The 19,611-nt window shown below is 37.4% G+C and overlaps 1 protein-coding gene across 5 annotated transcripts in view; it reads left to right on the forward strand.

Moving 5' to 3' along the window:
• Nucleotides 1–2,492: 2,492 nt before the first annotated feature.
• Nucleotides 2,493–19,611, forward strand: part of LOC121323395 (anion exchange protein 3-like) — an 83,928-nt gene continuing 66,809 nt past the window's right edge. For 4 of the 5 annotated variants that reach the window (XM_041264436.1, XM_041264438.1, XM_041264439.1 and 1 more), the window contains exons 1-2: nucleotides 2,493–2,613; nucleotides 16,967–17,117. In XM_041264436.1, coding sequence (XP_041120370.1) covers nucleotides 17,070–17,117 — 48 coding nt within the window. In that variant the 5' untranslated portion in view covers nucleotides 2,493–2,613; nucleotides 16,967–17,069. Of the gene's footprint in view, nucleotides 2,614–14,367; nucleotides 14,521–16,966; nucleotides 17,118–19,611 lie in introns of those variants that run through there. The other variant, XM_041264437.1, reaches the window with a different exon arrangement.

The following is a 19,611-nucleotide window of genomic DNA, read 5'->3' on the forward strand; positions in this document are numbered from 1 at the left end:
CATATAGAACCAAGCCAATACAGAGAAAAGAGCATAAAAGGATGGAGTGATGTCTTTTGCATTTAAATTAATATAAATAGACCCTGACTTCCCATACTAATGGCAGATTATTTATTTATTATATGTGGACATACTTCTGCATCTTGTATAGTTTGGTAAGATAATTATGGAAAAATTAAATAATATACTGCACAGCATCTATGAAGAACTTGTTTAAAGAGTAAGTAGTGGGGTTCCGAAACATCTAGCATTTCACGTCTGCGCGTGTTACTACAACTGTTTAAATAAAGTACCTGTAATTTCAAACTCTGTTTCAAATCTGTTTTCAAAATGTCCGCTCTAGTGCACTGTGGTTTGATATCTGTCCTCTAAATCGCTGCAAGAAGAGCGATTAAAAACAAAAAACAAAAGAAAAACATAATAACAGGTGCTCAAGCTTTTCTGTTTCGTACCACATCATGGATCGTTTTTGCTGGGTTACCTGTTTGACAATGTGGGCAATAATCCCGACACTATCAGTGCACTAGAGTGGACATTTTGAAAATAGCTTTTAAACTTTAAAGTTATAAGTATAAAAACTGTCTGGATGTTAATGAAAAAAAAGAAAAATTATGGGTACGTTATTTTTGTAGGGGACGTGGACCGTGAAACGTTATATTTTTCTGAACCCCACTACTTACTCTTTAAGCAACAGTAACCAGTTTTATGGAGAGTGGCAGGATACGACCACAGGTTTGCAGGCAATGCACCATACTTTATTATTACACTGAGATGCTAGAGGTCATACTGTCAACATACATGTTGCACTAGTATAAATTCAATTAAGTATTTACATTATTTTACCCTGTTTACTCTACTAGTCTCTATCTCTCTCAGCCAATGATATGCTGCTCTCCTGGCTCTCCTCAATGCTAAGCCAGTGAAGGTGTAAGAACACACCAGTTCTTCAATAAAGGTGCAGATAAAATACGATTAAACATGCTAATAATAGAATACTGGGTTCATTATACAATGCATAGACTCCTTTAATGCATGGTGATTGTACATAAAGCACTCGTAATTTTGTGGTATCAGCTTTGCCCCATTGTGCATTATTGGTTTAGAAGGGATATATTTCTGGAATAGTTAGTCGCCATGGAATATAAGGATCTTAGCAGAAACAATAATAGTGAACACTAGAGATCATACATAATAGGATTATTTAAAATATTATACAAATGTAAAATATATTTTGGGGTTCCTGTGTGCACTTCATTTCTTTTTGTAACAAAGGTTAGCAATATGCACTCAAAATTAAGCTTAGTAAATTATTTCCCTATTAACAATGGAGCTTTGTGGCAAATGTGGATAGTTTACAGCACATGTGTATGTGTGTTTAGTTTTAGTTTACACCACATGTGTACGTGTGCTTCTACCACACAAACTCAACATGTTTAAAGCACAATTTCCAAGGCTTTCTGGTTATTGGTTCTTTAATATCCTCCTGAAAAACTAGTGCTGGTTTGTGGTGTGATTTTCAATTCAGGGATACCAAGAAATATAATGAACAGGGTCTGGTTAAATATACAATAAATTCCTCACCGCCAATCATTTCGAAAGTCCCAATTCGTTTGAAAAGCAGATGATTGTTTATTTTTTTCGAATGGAAAAAAATGGGCAACAAATGCCATACCCTACAGGTTTTCCAATTTTACATAGATATCCTACTTAGTTATTTAATGAATGACTGGTTAATTTAGGTACAGTAACACTTATAAAAAAATATACTGCAGTACTTGGTTGAAGGCAGATACCTCAAGATGTAAATGTAAGTACTTACTTTATAAATTATAGGAGGCAGTGTGGTCCAGTGGTTAAAGCCCACAGCTTATAACCAGAAGGTTACCAGTTCAGATCCCACCTCTGCTACTGACTGACACACTGTGTGTCCCTGAGCAAGTCACGTAACCTCCTTGTGCTCCATCCTGCAGATGAGATGTTAAATCAATGTCCAATGTCCACTGTAAAAGGCACTATATAAAAATAAAAATAAATTTGGTACAACACCTTTGACATGCCCACTGACTGTAGTATTGGGCTTCAGTAGTAATATATTGGTAGTAACTTAGCAACAACAAACATACCTAAAATACATTATTATAATTTACTGCAGTTTATTGCACAGATACTGCAGTGTAGGTATGTTTAGTAAGCACATTTATTTGTTATTTTACAAAAAGGGTAACTGTAGCCCAAGCAAAATAGTCCATGGTAACTGATGGGTCAAATTTGTAAAAAATGAAAATTAAATTGTTTCAACACACGAAAGACCTTTTCCCTATCCATTACCACTATCAATGATGTTTCTGCTGGCTTTTTCTCCGGCTCCTTTCCCCGGCTGCCCGTCACAATGTACCACCAGCCACCCCATCTGTCTAATAGACTGTGTGACTCAACGCTATATCAATTGAGGAGGGTGATGCTCAGAATCACATGACCAGTGCCAGGATCACTAGAGTATAGAGCAGCTGCTGGGAGGTGGCGAGACCACACTATGGAGCATCCCAGCCGTTACTCTCTGTGACTACGCAGCGCTCAGTCACATTCCACAGGGTCAATACTCGAAACGCACAGGTAGGTGATCCAAGCCTGACCATAACAGAGGCTAACTCGGGCAGTCACTGTTGGGTCGGGAGTGGAGATCTGAACGGAAGGCGGGCGCTGTCGCGTTTGCTTTGCATGGGCATGTTTTTGGTCCGAAGCCTCGAAGCAGTTTCTTGAAGGCAGTGTGTGTTTTTATGTGCAGGAAAATATGTGTTACTGGACATACTGTCAGAAAAAAAAATATAAAAACGCGTGCATGGGCTATGGACATTGTGGCACCTTTGCTTACTGAGAGATTAGCAAGATTACAACTGAGTTTCCCAAATCAACAACATGATGAACGTGTGTGTGATGCATGTGGAATTGTAATCAGGTGATGCGTCTATTGCAGCGGGGGAGGCGTTGCATTTGATGGTGTAGTGCATTTCGTGCACCCGAAAGCGTGGAAAATGTATTAAAATCTATGCGTTTTATAAACAGATCTTCAGGGAAAAGTATAGGCTTGTTTTTCTTTGTTCATACAAATGGGAACATGCTTTTAATGAAACGGGTTGCTAGATATGTACAGCCTTGGGTTAACTCTTGGGTGAGTTATAAATTGATCAAAACTAGGTTACCAGTGCAGAGAGCATTAAATATGTACCAATCTTCCAGCTGCTTGTAGGGCTTTTAACTGCACAGAAAGAAACACATAAAGTGATATATATATTATATATATATTTATATATATATATATAGATAGTTATATAATATCATATATATATATAATATATATATATATCTATTAATCTTATATTAATAAACCAGGACTAAATTTACATACCAGTGCCAAATGACTGAATATGCATTACATGTTTATATAAATTATTAAATATTAGTAACATAAAAATATCAAGTTGACTGTGTCAAGAAGCATGCATCTGACTGTCATTGTTTCCAAATTGTTTTTTTTTTTTATATTGCTTTTTTCTAGATTGCTTTAGCAATAAATTGGCAAATGGACCGATTTTGTGCAGCACCCTCGCGTGCTTTCCATAGGAATTATTATTATTATTATTATTATTATTATTATTATTATTATTATTATTAACTCACCAATGTATGCATCATTCTGTTGACTGCAGTTTCTGTGTATTTTTCCACTGAACAAAATTAAAAATATTCCTAAATTTAAATGATAGAATTTTCTAAGAATTTTGCCCCTTTTTGAGTGTTGTGGAAATTGAAGAACCCCCAACAGTGATTGTAAAACAATGGTAGTCAGAATGATGCTATTATACAAAGTAATTACTTTTGTGACAAAATTAATTCTCTAAAAGGAGCCATACCGATAACCAATAGTTACATCAAATGAAAAAAAAAAAATGTTTAATCAGACTACACACTGGTTTAGCATGTTGTTCTTATTAAAAATGTTACAGTACATTTTATCATACCATCATTTGGTTTTTGCACTTCTACCAAACACTACAGATTATCCAGCCTTCACATATGAAAATACCCATATTTTAGAAGTCGATGAACCATATACAGCTCATGAACCACCAAGTCCTGATCTACTTGTGCACATGGCCAGTAGTATTGCAATTACAAAACAGGTTAAAACATACACCTACAAAGGAATAACTGGTCCCAGACCAGGCCAACAAAAGCAAGCCCAAGTGAAGGCAAAGAGCTTGCTCTGACTGCCTGCGTACTCTAATCCCTCCATCCTTGTAAACCATGTAGGTCTTGTCACGGATTTATTTTACCACATAATTCTTTACATCCCTGAAAGCGACCTATCATGTTGCATTCTGTAGTATTTCCTGAATGGCATACGGCTATGAATATTCTTCTTGCTTATTTTTTTCTACATACTGTTTTGCTGGATATAAGTTGCTGGTCGGGGTGTTGATAGAGCATTTACTATAAACGATTAAACATCAAAAATATGAATGGGAAATATAGGTATTGGCCTTATTGTTTCTAGCAACTATACAGTGAAAGATTATTTATTTAATATTCAGTATTTATTCGTAGGCCATTCCACACAGTTTTGTACACATTCATATTGTAGTCATTTATTCTAAAGCTCGATTGGCGTGTTTCTTGTTAAGGTTATGTGAGTGGGTGCCAGCATTTCCAGTGTGTTAAAGTTTCAATATTGAACATGTTTAATGCTAAATGTTTAGGAAATTAAACAGAATCTAACACCTTTAGTTGCTGTACTTTGAAATGATTAGTCATTCTGTGTTTTGGTTGATGCATATCAGACAATTCACAGCAAATTGTTTCTGTAGGCTTTCCTTTGCTGTATTCTGTGTTGCCCATAAGGCAGGAATACAATTGCCACATAATCAGCTGGATAGACATGTTTCGATTTTTACTTGAAAGTGCTCTGTTTTGGGCATCGTACTCTGCCAACTCCCTGCTGCAACACTGCTGGTGCAGTGGCTGAAAAGAGTGGCAATTTTAGGAACAGAAAACGAATAATGTTGCGAGAGGGGGCAGGAGCTGGATGCGCTATGATTCTCACACGAGAAGTTCGCTTTCTACTGGAGAATGTTCTGAAGAGTTGAGAAAAGTTGAGAAATGCAATTCCCAGCTGATTAATACCAATATTGTATCTTGTCTGTAAGAAAGATACTACCTGTAAGATTATTGTTCCGGGTCTTTCCATTTTGAATCTGCATTGTCCAATTGCAAAGCAGTTTGGGGTTTTGTGTTCCTATCAATGTGACCATGCCCTGTGGAAAAAGGTGGTTTTCTACAAGAGTTTTAAATGAACACAGTTCTCTCTTTACTTACAGTTCTAACTGTCTTTTAAAACAGATGGTTGTTTGCAACAGGTAGACTTTTGCATTCAGTGATTAGTGTGCCATGCATACTGGTTGGTTCAGGTCTCAAGTCCTCATCCATGATCATTCACCAGTCATTTGTAGCCAGACATACAGTAGACCAGTGGTCGGCAATTAAATTTGGTAGTGGGAGAAATGAACCTCGTGCAGCCGCAGAGTGGGCCACTTGTAACACCCTCCCCCCAAAAATGTGCTGCACCATGGCACAAGGCATACCAGCTCATCAATAAAAAAAATAAAAAAAGTTGGTTGGTTTAAAACAAACCAAAACGAGAAAAGAAGTAACAATTGTGTAACCTCCAAATAAATATTAGTAAAATAATATATCCTCTGTGTTGTATCTGTTAAGAGACAAATTAGTTTAGTTTAACATTCCAATATATTGTAAGTGAAACGTAACTCAAAATAAATCCCATCTCGCTATGACAACTTCAGCATTCCCGACGTAATTGTTTTTGTCTGTTTTCAGTCAACCCCGATGGTGATTTCTTGTCCCATGCAAAGCAAGTTCTTCCTGCAATCGATGAACCAGCAGTTAGAACTAGTATTATGTTTACAGGCATTGTCGTTGCTGAAAACTGAATTCATTAGCAAAGCAAATCTGGAATCATTCTGGTCCGCCAATATATGTCCAGACAACTACCGCTGGCTCTGTTTGTGCTCTCCATGTTTGGATCTACTTAAACGTGCAAAGCGACTTATTCCACAATGAATGCAATATTAAAAACAGATGCATCTATTGCAACTGGTGTTCTAAAGCTGATCGCAGAAGGACAGCACCATTTTTCTCATTAAATATGTCATAACACAATGAAGCATTACAAAAAAAAAATATGCTACTTTTGAATTGTGTTTTATGTTATTCTGCATTCCTGAATGAGGATTCCAGTACCATTGCCATTTACATCATAAATGTATCATCAACATCAGCAAGTACTGTACTTTGGAATCGATATTACAAAACGCTTCATTTTCTGCTTACTCGCAAGAAATATATGAAGGTCATACGGGGAATCCCCCACAACAGCCCCCTTGCGGTAATATTAAAATGAAGTTCGGCTCTCACTCAGAACCTTGATACAGCCCTGCCAGGGGGCCGGACGACACCTGTCTGCCGGCCAGATTGGGCCCGCTGGTCGCCATTTGTTTACCATTACAGTAGACCGATCCGTGGTTGGCTTCCAGGACGATTGCCAAAGATGTGTGACACAGTGCTCTAATTTCCCTGGTTGAAGTTGCAGTCTGGGATATGTATGCCAGATACTCACTGTCATGCTTTTTCAACTACATATTTTACTGCTCCAGAACTTTTATGCTTCAGTATTCTGACACTTAGTCCAGATCCTTTGATTTATAATAGGACCCCCTCCCTTTCCTTATAAACTGGACACATTTTATTTCAGTGCTATCTGTTGGCAATGTAACAAACTACAGATGATTTAATCCAATTATTTACTCTAACGAAACAGAAACTTGGATATTACTGGTTTAGGATAACAAGTTATCCACACTAAATATAAACTGGCAGTATAATGTCCCCTACTGGTTATTGGTTTATAGTAATAATTGTATTTTACGTAATACTCAATAATTTAAATCTACAATCAGTGTTTTAATACCACGTTTAACGCATTCTTCCTTAGCCCTCTGAACACTACATTTGTATCAGAAACTTGAACTGGCTAGTTCATCATTTAGTTTTGTTAAATTCTCTAGTGCAGCAGTTTTCAAACTGGGGTATGCAAGCTCTCCTCAGGGGGTGTGCGAAAAAAAATCCTGTAGTGGCAGACAACACTTTTCTTTTTACAACTTTGTAGTACTTTGCAACTTAGCAATCGAATCAACACTGCTGAGTCACCTTTCAAATAAAACCTCAGCCATACTGGTGTACTTCCTTTCTGTTGGGTGAGGTTCACCCTATAAACACCCAGCCAGCTGTTGACAGTGGGTTGAGTGCACACATGGCTAATTTACATATTTAAATAGCAGGAGATAGGTTACTGTAGTCTGTGGGCTAAAAAAAACTACTGAAAGATTGTCATTGTATGATGTTGCCTCTTTTAAAAATGTGTAGTATTTTCTAGATTACTTTCTGGAATTTAAATGTTCAGTGTTAGTAGTTTAATCAGTTCTGTGTTTTTAAATAACAGTGTTATTATTATTTAGCAGACACTTTTATCCAAAGTGTGAAATGTGCAACACAACTGCTGCTGTGGAGTCACTTATAGTAGGACCTTGGTTTTATGTCTCATCTGAAGGATGGAGCACAAGGAGGTTAAGTGATTTGCTCAGGGCCACACATGGTGAGTCAGTGGTGGGGATTGAACCTGGAACCTCCTGGTAACAAGCCACTTCCTTATTGAGTTGAGCAGGCAGCTGGGTCAGCCTACTTTACACATTGAAATCACTCACTTGTTCTGCGCTGGAGCTAGAGAAATGACTGTTCTTTGCTTGCAATGCTTGTATGTGTTTTTTCATTATTAATTAATTTGTTGAAGACGTCTTTGTCGTGCGAGCGCATTACCCTACGCCTCCACACCGGCAGTTTAATTAAAGCAAAAGCAAAAGCAATAAATCAATCCCTATATCTTGGGATTGGGAAAAGTGTCCAGAATTGGATTCCCTACTCCAGACCTATCAAAACAATTATTCTGGCTGGATTCAATATCGCACAAGACACACATAGCATTTTATATTAAAATAAAATTAAAAATATTCCTAAATTTAAATGATAGAATTTTCTAAGAATTTTGCCCCTTTTTGAGTGTTGTGGAAATTGTAGAACCCCCAACAGTGATTGTAAAACAATGGTAGTCAGAATGATGCTATTATACAAAGTAATTACTTTTGTGACAAAATTAATTCTCTAAAAGGAGCCACACCGATAACCAATAGTTACATCAAATGAAAAAAAAAAAATGTTTAATCAGACTACACACTGGTTTAGCATGTTGTTCTTATTAAAAATGTTACAGTACATTTTATCATACCATCATTTGGTTTTTGCACTTCTACCAAACACTACAGATTATCCAGCCTTCACATATGAAAATACCCATATTTTAGAAGTCGATGAACCATATACAGCTCATGAACCACCAAGTCCTGATCTACTTGTGCACATGGCCAGTAGTATTGCAATTACAAAACAGGTTAAAACATACACCTACAAAGGAATAACTGGTCCCAGACCAGGCCAACAAAAGCAAGCCCAAGTGAAGGCAAAGAGCTTGCTCTGACTGCCTGCGTACTCTAATCCCTCCATCCTTGTAAACCATGTAGGTCTTGTCACGGATTTATTTTACCACATAATTCTTTACATCCCTGAAAGCGACCTATCATGTTGCATTCTGTAGTATTTCCTGAATGGCATACGGCTATGAATATTCTTCTTGCTTATTTTTTTCTACATACTGTTTTGCTGGATATAAGTTGCTGGTCGGGGTGTTGATAGAGCATTTACTATAAACGATTAAACATCAAAAATATGAATGGGAAATATAGGTATTGGCCTTATTGTTTCTAGCAACTATACAGTGAAAGATTATTTATTTAATATTCAGTATTTATTCGTAGGCCATTCCACACAGTTTTGTACACATTCATATTGTAGTCATTTATTCTAAAGCTCGATTGGCGTGTTTCTTGTTAAGGTTATGTGAGTGGGTGCCAGCATTTCCAGTGTGTTAAAGTTTCAATATTGAACATGTTTAATGCTAAATGTTTAGGAAATTAAACAGAATCTAACACCTTTAGTTGCTGTACTTTGAAATGATTAGTCATTCTGTGTTTTGGTTGATGCATATCAGACAATTCACAGCAAATTGTTTCTGTAGGCTTTCCTTTGCTGTATTCTGTGTTGCCCATAAGGCAGGAATACAATTGCCACATAATCAGCTGGATAGACATGTTTCGATTTTTACTTGAAAGTGCTCTGTTTTGGGCATCGTACTCTGCCAACTCCCTGCTGCAACACTGCTGGTGCAGTGGCTGAAAAGAGTGGCAATTTTAGGAACAGAAAACGAGTAATGTTGCGAGAGGGGGCAGGAGCTGGATGCGCTATGATTCTCACACGAGAAGTTCGCTTTCTACTGGAGAATGTTCTGAAGAGTTGAGAAAAGTTGAGAAATGCAATTCCCAGCTGATTAATACCAATATTGTATCTTGTCTGTAAGAAAGATACTACCTGTAAGATTATTGTTCCGGGTCTTTCCATTTTGAATCTGCATTGTCCAATTGCAAAGCAGTTTGGGGTTTTGTGTTCCTATCAATGTGACCATGCCCTGTGGAAAAAGGTGGTTTTCTACAAGAGTTTTAAAAGAACACAGTTCTCTCTTTACTTACAGTTCTAACTGTCTTTTAAAACAGATGGTTGTTTGCAACAGGTAGACTTTTGCATTCAGTGATTAGTGTGCCATGCATACTGGTTGGTTCAGGTCTCAAGTCCTCATCCATGATCATTCACAAGTCATTTGTAGCCAGACATACAGTAGACCAGTGGTCGGCAATTAAATTTGGTAGTGGGAGAAATGAACCTCGTGCAGCCGCAGAGTGGGCCACTTGTAACACCCTCCCCCCAAAAATGTGCTGCACCATGGCACAAGGCATACCAGCTCATCAATAAAAAAAATAAAAAAAGTTGGTTGGTTTAAAACAAACCAAAACGAGAAAAGAAGTAACAATTGTGTAACCTCCAAATAAATATTAGTAAAATAATATATCCTCTGTGTTGTATCTGTTAAGAGACAAATTAGTTTAGTTTAACATTCCAATATATTGTAAGTGAAACGTAACTCAAAATAAATCCCATCTCGCTATGACAACTTCAGCATTCCCGACGTAATTGTTTTTGTCTGTTTTCAGTCAACCCCGATGGTGATTTCTTGTCCCATGCAAAGCAAGTTCTTCCTGCAATCGATGAACCAGCAGTTAGAACTAGTATTATGTTTACAGGCATTGTCGTTGCTGAAAACTGAATTCATTAGCAAAGCAAATCTGGAATCATTCTGGTCCGCCAATATATGTCCAGACAACTACCGCTGGCTCTGTTTGTGCTCTCCATGTTTGGATTTACTTACACGTGCGAAGCGACTTATTCCACAATGAATGCAATATTAAAAACAGATGCATCTATTGCAACTGGTGTTCTAAAGCTGATCGCAGAAGGACAGCACCATTTTTCTCATTAAATATGTCATAACACAATGAAGCATTACAAAAAAAAAGTATGCTACTTTTGAATTGTGTTTTATGTTATTCTGCATTCCTGAATGAGGATTCCAGTACCATTGCCATTTACATCATAAATGTATCATCACAATCAGCAAGTACTGTACTTTGGAATCGATATTACAAAACGCTTCATTTTCTGCTTACTCGCAAGAAATATATGAAGGTCATACGGGGAATCCCCCACAACAGCCCCCTTGCGGTAATATTAAAATGAAGTTCGGCTCTCACTCAGAACCTTGATACAGCCCTGCCAGGGGGCCGGACGACACCTGTCTGCCGGCCAGATTGGGCCCGCTGGTCGCCATTTGTTTACCATTACAGTAGACCGATCAGTGGTTAGCTTCCAGGACGATTGCCAAAGATGTGTGACACAGTGCTCTAATTTCCCTGGTTGAAGTTGCAGTCTGGGATATGTATGCCAGATGCTCACTGTCATGCTTTTTCAACTACATATTTTACTGCTCCAGAACTTTTATGCTTCAGTATTCTGACACTTAGTCCAGATCCTTTGATTTATAATAGGACCCCCTCCCTTTCCTTATAAACTGGACACATTTTATTTCAGTGCTATCTGTTGGCAATGTAACAAACTACAGATGATTTAATCCAATTATTTACTCTAACGAAACAGAAACTTGGATATTACTGGTTTAGGATAACAAGTTATCCACACTAAATATAAACTGGCAGTATAATGTCCCCTACTGGTTATTGGTTTATAGTAATAATTGTATTTTACGTAATACTCAATAATTTAAATCTACAATCAGTGTTTTAATACCACGTTTAACGCATTCTTCCTTAGCCCTCTGAACACTACATTTGTATCAGAAACTTGAACTGGCTAGTTCATCATTTAGTTTTGTTAAATTCTCTAGTGCAGCAGTTTTCAAACTGGGGTATGCAAGCTCTCCTCAGGGGGTGTGCGAAAAAAAATCCTGTAGTGGCAGACAACACTTTTCTTTTTACAACTTTGTAGTACTTTGCAACTTAGCAATCGAATCAACACTGCTGAGTCACCTTTCAAATAAAACCTCAGCCATACTGGTGTACTTCCTTTCTGTTGGGTGAGGTTCACCCTATAAACACCCAGCCAGCTGTTGACAGTGGGTTGAGTGCACACATGGCTAATTTACATATTTAAATAGCAGGAGATAGGTTACTGTAGTCTGTGGGCTAAAAAAAACTACTGAAAGATTGTCATTGTATGATGTTGCCTCTTTTAAAAATGTATAGTATTTTCTAGAGTTTACTTTCTGGAATTTAAATGTTCAGTGTTAGTAGTTTAATCAGTTCTGTGTTTTTAAATAACAGTGTTATTATTATTTAGCAGACACTTTTATCCAAAGTGTGAAATGTGCAACACAACTGCTGCTGTGGAGTCACTTATAGTAGGACCTTGGTTTTATGTCTCATCTGAAGGATGGAGCACAAGGAGGTTAAGTGATTTGCTCAGGGCCACACATGGTGAGTCAGTGGTGGGGATTGAACCTGGAACCTCCTGGTAACAAGCCACTTCCTTATTGAGTTGAGCAGGCAGCTGGGTCAGCCTACTTTACACATTGAAATCACTCACTTGTTCTGCGCTGGAGCTAGAGAAATGACTGTTCTTTGCTTGCAATGCTTGTATGTGTTTTTTCATTATTAATTAATTTGTTGAAGACGTCTTTGTCGTGCGAGCGCATTACCCTACGCCTCCACACCGGCAGTTTAATTAAAGCAAAAGCAAAAGCAATAAATCAATCCCTATATCTTGGGATTGGGAAAAGTGTCCAGAATTGGATTCCCTACTCCAGACCTATCAAAACAATTATTCTGGCTGGATTCAATATCGCACAAGACACACATAGCATTTTATATTGTCTCAGCGTTCAACTGTTTTCTCTCTACACTTCTGCATTTGTTGGAGGAAATGCATGTCTGTTGATGATAATTGCTTTTTTTAAATTTTGTTTTAAATTGGAACATTAATTTTGTTTTTCAGAAGCATAACCTGGCGTTGGACTCTTAATTTGAACTCGTTTCAGCAAACTTATTGGAGTCTGGATTTTGAAATAATTTTACATAGCATTTTTAGTTGGTGCATTTGCATCATGGTTTACTAATTGTATTTTATTTTGATCGTTTTTAACAATAGTTTTCCATTTACAGTACGTACTTAATCTAGTAATTGGAAAATACCATATTTTTTCCCGTTTTTATAGGTATGTTATGACCCTATCTCAAATGGGGGTACGCAGTAGACTAGATTATTTAGAAAGGGGTATGGGGCCTGACATTTTTTAAAACCTCTGCTCTAAAGGTATTTGGAAGCCCTCTTCCCACTCTGTCACTCAAAAGCTGTGAAAGTAACTTGCACAGTCCAATGTCACATTCCCTTGTGGTTCCACATGTGGCTCTGTATATTGGTTTTGGGTAGACAGTTGCTGTATGAGGTACCTGAGCTCCCAGTCACCAAGGGAGCAGCTTATCAGGGCAACGAAGGAGAAGAACATGCATCGTCTATCAGCCGCTTTGGATTGCTTAGTACTAAACAGACACTTTAGCCAGCATACATCACCTATGACTGTGGCAGGCTGAATAGCTCCTGAACTCTTAGTGAAAACACCTTAAAAATAATTAAAATAAAATGCTCGCCTCAGCAGAAGCAGCAACTGTTTGGGGCCATATTTAGAAAAAACCCTGCCCTACAGTAATGGTCAACAAAATCTTATTGTGCGGACAAGGCTTAAGGTGGCTGCCCATGGTGGCCCTAGCATCTTATTGACATTTATGTTGTTCTGCCTTTCTTGTTTGTCTGTTGTTTAGACAGTATCCTGGTTTTGTTAATGACATTGTTTCCTTGCCAGCCATGCTGTTTGCGCATGCAGAGCGTGGCCTAGAAATTTAAATCATTCTGAACCAGTGAAAATGTGGCAGGTGAAGACAAGAGGACTCAATTTTGGCTTAGGAAGTATTCAAACTGCATGCGTAGTGGAAATACTGCACTAGGGTGAAGGTAGAGCATACAGTACAGCCCACTACAGCCAGAGACAACGTGAGCAGTAAGGGCTCTAATTAAAGATAGTCGGAATCAATTATCTGCAGGTTCTGCAACTATGACCAAAGGTTTTGCATCACCCTATAGAATTAGCTAATTTTGCTTCATAAAGTTGAATAAAACATGCTGAATAATGTTATGTTAACCCATTGAATTGCATGCTGCTCTGTAGTTTTCCATATCTTAAAGAAAAACGGACAAAAAATTGAAAATTGTCAAAATCTAACATGAAATACTGTACTACGATTATGGCTTTCAGTAAACTTGTGTAGTTTCTTTGATTACATGATGTTAAATAAAATATGTAAATGATGTTCATATATATATATATATATATATATATATATATATATATATATATATATATATATATATATATATATATAGTTTTTTTAAATTATTTCTCAATCCTAATATTCTAGGTGATGCATTACTTTTGGCTATAGCTCTAAATATAAATTCTCCAAAATTAATGTACTTAAACACATTGTGAAAACATAAAAAAAAAAAACCTATTTTTTCTCCACAGGGGATTTGATTGGCATCCCTGACATCTGAGTCATTGACAGTAAAGTTGTGCCAAGTGTCTTTTTGTCTCATTAGTCAGGTGGACATTCCACAGCTGTCACTAAGCAAGCACGGCAACCATGAGGAAATGCGATTCCTCAGCCCCTCTTCTCTTGTTTTGAGTAGAGAGAGGGTTTCTCTGTTTCAAGTCTGTCGAGGAGGTGGTGCTCCAAGTATGAAGCTAGGCTAGGTATGAAGGAGATGTGGTTGTGAAGCAGGGATATAGAGAAGAGTTGGACCTGAGGACTCTTGGAAAGGGTAAGATATTTCACCAGTGTTAAATTACTTAATATAGAATGCAGGCTGCTTGTCATGTGTTTGATAACATGGTTGTCTCTTGCAGAAGTCAGTGACTACTGGGAATTGACTAGGAATGCTAGATTTAAATATAGCACAGGGGTTAAAATTACTTGAATTGCCAAACTGAATAGGACTGAAAGTGTGTTTGTTTTTCTAGTATTGTGTCTGAGGCACTTTACAAAGTACTGTACTACAGGTAAGCTGCCACCTGCGTTTACCAGTTATTAAAGTATTTTCTCTGTGGAAGTTAAATGGTAGAGGCATCTTTAAGTTTAAAGCAGCAGTCTAAAGCAGCAACAAGTGTTCAGTCCCAATAAAGAAAAAAAGAAAAAAAAGAGATTAAATTAAAATCTAGCAGTTGGTTATAATGAAAAATAGACAGAAATGGCAACAGTTTATATGAGGCTGTGTGGTTCAGTGGTTAAAGAAAAGGGCTTGTAATCAAGGTCCCTGGTTCAAATCTCAGCTCGCTCACTGACTCATTGTGTAACCCTGAGCAAGTAGCTTAACCTCCTTGTGCTCCGTTTTTCAGGTGAGATGATGTTTTAAGTGACTCTGCAGCAGATGCATAGTTCACATACCCTAGTCTCTGTAAGTCGCCTTGGATAAAGCCGTCTGTTAAATAAACAAATAATAATATTAATAATAATAATAATAATAATCATTTCTGGAGTGTTTTTGTTTTGGGACTGTTATGGTGAAATGAAAACAAAATGTGGTGGTGAAATGAAAACAAAAAACAAAACATCCGTTTCAATAAAGTAGGCCTGTTATTTTGAAGAGACGAAAACAGCAGCGGATCCAAATACAAAAGCAGTGAAACAAGGCAATGAAAAACAAAACCTCGAACACGGCAGGGGAGTCTCTTTAGTGTACTTTTATTTGTACCCCTGCTAAGGAAGCATTCTGTGTTCATCACCCCTCTCCTCTGGCATGCAGTAGCAATTAAGCGAGTTGGAGGAATGGAATGGCCATTTGCACATGATATTCTTTTTTTTTACAACACGTTCTGCTGTTATGGATCATGTAACTGTACATGGAAAGGTTAAAGCAAAATAGCAAAATAGAAATTCTCTGCGCAAAGATCTCCTTTGGTGTTTAGAGTCAGTGAAGGTTTTTGATAAATATGTCTCAATGTCCATGGTAGGACTGGTATCCATGGCCAGTAAGATACTTAGTACACTTTACAAAGAAGTACTCTTTTAGGTATTTGTCAGTAGCTTATTGTGAGAAAGTACTTCAGTAGGCCTCAAGTAACGTATCAGTTGTACAGTCTTTAAACATTTAATCAGAAGTCTTAGTGTCTGGTCTTTGGAAGATTTCCCAGCAATTACAGTACAGAGCTCCCGTTACTTGTCGATTAAGTTGTCTTCTAATGAGGTTTAGCAACTTTTGTCATGTTGTTGAAAAAACAAATGTAAAAGATGTGTTTCTTTCTTGTTCAAAGGGCTGTAACCAAGGCTAGAAAAAAAACATTTTTTTCTCTAATCAGTTTAACAGCATTTTTTGCTGTTTCTCTTAACCCTTTCAAGTCCTGAATTATTTTCGGTGAGCTGAAGAAGGAAGTCTTTTATTGAGTGTACATGAGAATTTGACACTACCTCAGATTGGGACCTAGAGTCCCATGAGGTTCGAATGTGATTTCCGATGGCATATGTTAACATACGGCGCTAAGGTCCTGTCAGGATATAAAGGGTAGGTTTTCTCCAAAATTTATTTTCACTCAGGTAAGGATCATTTATCCTGCCTCAACGCTTTGGGTTTGATCAATGTACTTGGTTTTCTCTCCCCTGTTTTAATTAAGTGGCGCGTAACCCCCCAATCTCCTAATGGACAAATCTGTTGTGTACAGGAAGAGAAAGGAAAAAACATTTTGGTAGCTATGTGGCCTCAGATGACTCTTTGAAACAAGGTTATTGCCATTAATACAAATATTCAATAATCATGTTTTAGCACAATATATCAAGGCTAAGGAAATTATCAATAATATCACGATAATCAGTTCCAATCATACTGTAACACAGGGCATTAACTTCTGTAGCAGGAATAAAGGGCTTAGTCTGAGTCAAAGGGAAAATAAAGTCATAAACAGCATTTTGTGTTGTGTATTGTGCAGAAACAGATTGCTTTGCTGTGCTCACCATGCAGTCATGCCTTTTCCAGCTGAGACACTTGAGCATCCATGAGAAAGACAACTATATTAAAGACACGACAAGGCCATTTGCAGGACAACTTTCTCCTCTTATTTTAAACAGATGTCAAGAAAATCGTGTTTACATCTATTTCAATCTATTTGAAATATATGATGTTGTTTTCAGCCTGTGAACATTCTAAAAGCATATTCCAGGTATTGTGGTTTCCATTGAAGTAGAAATGGCATCATCTCTCTCTCTGCCATCTCCAGGTTATGCCACCCCACAGGTTTACTGGAAACCCAACAGTGAAAGAGAAGGGCTGATCCCTCCCTCCCCCCACCCTGCGCTTCCTGTGGTGTTCTCTGTCCAAGCATGGCAGCTGGCGGCGATGAGAGCGAAGTGTTCGTCAACCTGCATCAGGTAGGAGAGTGAGATCTGAGCATCCCCACCTGAGCACAGCAGACATAGAGGCATTTCTGAACTGAACTGGGTCTCTGGTTTTAATGTACAACAACAGGTGGATCTTGCTGATTGACTAGTTGGTGTCAACCATTAACCAAATATTTCCAATAACAATGTTGTGACCCTGGTATTGTCCTGTACCAAGTGGGTACATTTTCAAATTTTGACAAAAGTATAACCCAGGTAGGATTGGGGATTGGCAGACATATCTCCATCATCATTCTGATGGAAGATAGTTACCTAATGAACATCCAATGGAAAGGCTACCTTGAACCTTTGAACAACATCACTCAAAGTGTCTTTATTTTAGTAAGAACCCTAACCATCAAGTGTAATGCAGTGTGTTTTGAAAAAAAATAAATAAATAAACAGAGAATGCATCAATAGTGGCAGATCACTTTGGCCACGAAGACTATGTTACATGTATCTAAGGTAAGCAACTAGAACTGAGGAGCAGATCCTGAGCTTGGTTGCAGATTGGATGGGAACCTGCAGATGGAACCAGTAGCAGGCCCACTTTGATACTGCTATGAGATTTACTGACAGGTTTCATGATTCTGGTGGAAATGTGACCTAGCAGCTATTCTATAATAAATACAGTTATTTTAATGCCTATTATACATGTTGGTCACGCTTGGCTGCCACGCCCTCTTGTGCTGAATGCTGTCTCAACAGGCACACTCAGACCATCGGAATGAGGTGCCCAAGGCTAATCAATGGGTCCCTTTGTGTTCTGTCCCGGGCAATCCACAAGCTTACTGTTGATTCTGAGCAGCAAGGATTCTTAAGATATTTTTGCAACCCAGAACTTGGATTACAATAAGTTACACTTAATTAATAACACTGCAGAACCTGTAGGGCAATTCAGAACAGATATATTAGCTTTTACTTACAATTACAGTCTCCAACCCAAACATCTTTCTAATATTTACCCATGTACAGTTGAAGTATTAATTGTCTGAACCTTATACGCATGGATCAGTTAATTTCTGCCTCCTTTTTTTCCCAGTACTAGTTATCTGGTGAAAGGATCTTACTTTTACCTTGTGGTGATATGGTCTGATGCTAGTTACTAGTTACTATTTAGCCAGGTTGCAAATTTTCAGTCTTTGCATATATATTTATAAATATGGTAGAAACACTTTATAGATGCTTAGTAGAGTATTATAATCATTACAAGTTATCTCTGCATTTGAATCAGTAGCTACTAGACTAAATATGTAAATCCAATTCCAAACATATAATTTCTTACCATGCTGGTGACACAAATGCCAACGGGATTATGTAAACTGCCAACTTACAGTTAAAGAAATTAGTTCTAGCAAGAAGTCAATACAGTTGGGGTAGCCTATGTACGAAACAGTTGAAACCAAAAGGCAAATTATCAAGGTTAGAATTTTATATTGATTAATATCGAGGTTAGAATTTTTTTTTTTTTTAAATATATTAACTTTTTGGGGTTTTTAAATGTTTTCTTTACATACAGTGTTAGTTTGTAGCAGCATTACTCGTAGTGCCTTTATTGTTTTAAGAGTTATTTACGTTTGCCTCCTACATACAAGAACCCCTGCTTTGGCATCGCAGAATAATACATTTATATAGGGAATTATATAGCAAATTACCAATGGTAGTAAAAATACTTGTTGGTCAAACTGATTGCAAAGTGTTTAAAACAGGTTGTATTTGTACTACTCCTTTAACTTTGTTCAAGTAAGCTGTGGCAGAGCACAGCTCTGCTCTTTAGAAATTGGCAGGGATGGGGTTAAATTCCCCTACCTGCCTGGGTTCATTGTGTTCAGGTGGCTGGGGTTGATTAGATGATTAGTTTAGCAATCAATCAGCGCCCAGCCACCTGACATAAAAGGAGGCCTCTGCTTCTCATTTGGAAAGAGGGAGCTGAGGAAGTAGGTTGGTGTTTTGTTTGTATGTTTGAAAGTTTGACTCCAGTGAGGGCATTGCCCAGCCTGGAAATTGTTATTTTTGCTTTTTGTCTTGCTTTATTTGTGTTTAAATCCCTTTATTTTGGCCCTTGTGCCCTTTTATTTTTGTGTTTAGTTATAATAAAATAGTTATTTTTTTGAACTACAGACTGTCTGTGGGCCTCTATCCACTCGCAAGCCTGCCACATAAGCACATTGCAATCCATATTAAAGAGACTGTAATTTATCATACAGAAGTGGTTCTTGAGTCTTAATTTGTTAATGCAATTAGTAATTCACCATAATACGGGGAAAGTCATAATAATAAGAGCATCATTAAATTATCTAAAGCACATTGCACTAAGAGCACCTTTAATTACTTTCTGTGACCCTAGGTGCATTTATAGCTGATCATTAATTAATAAGGACAAGCCAGAGAATAATTACAATATATATATATATATATATATATATATATATATATATATATATATATATAAAATATTACATCCCTTAGTTAAGTTTAAGCTCAT

This window comes from Polyodon spathula, chromosome 11 (assembly GCF_017654505.1).
Source record: "Polyodon spathula isolate WHYD16114869_AA chromosome 11, ASM1765450v1, whole genome shotgun sequence".
NCBI lineage: Eukaryota > Metazoa > Chordata > Actinopteri > Acipenseriformes > Polyodontidae > Polyodon > Polyodon spathula.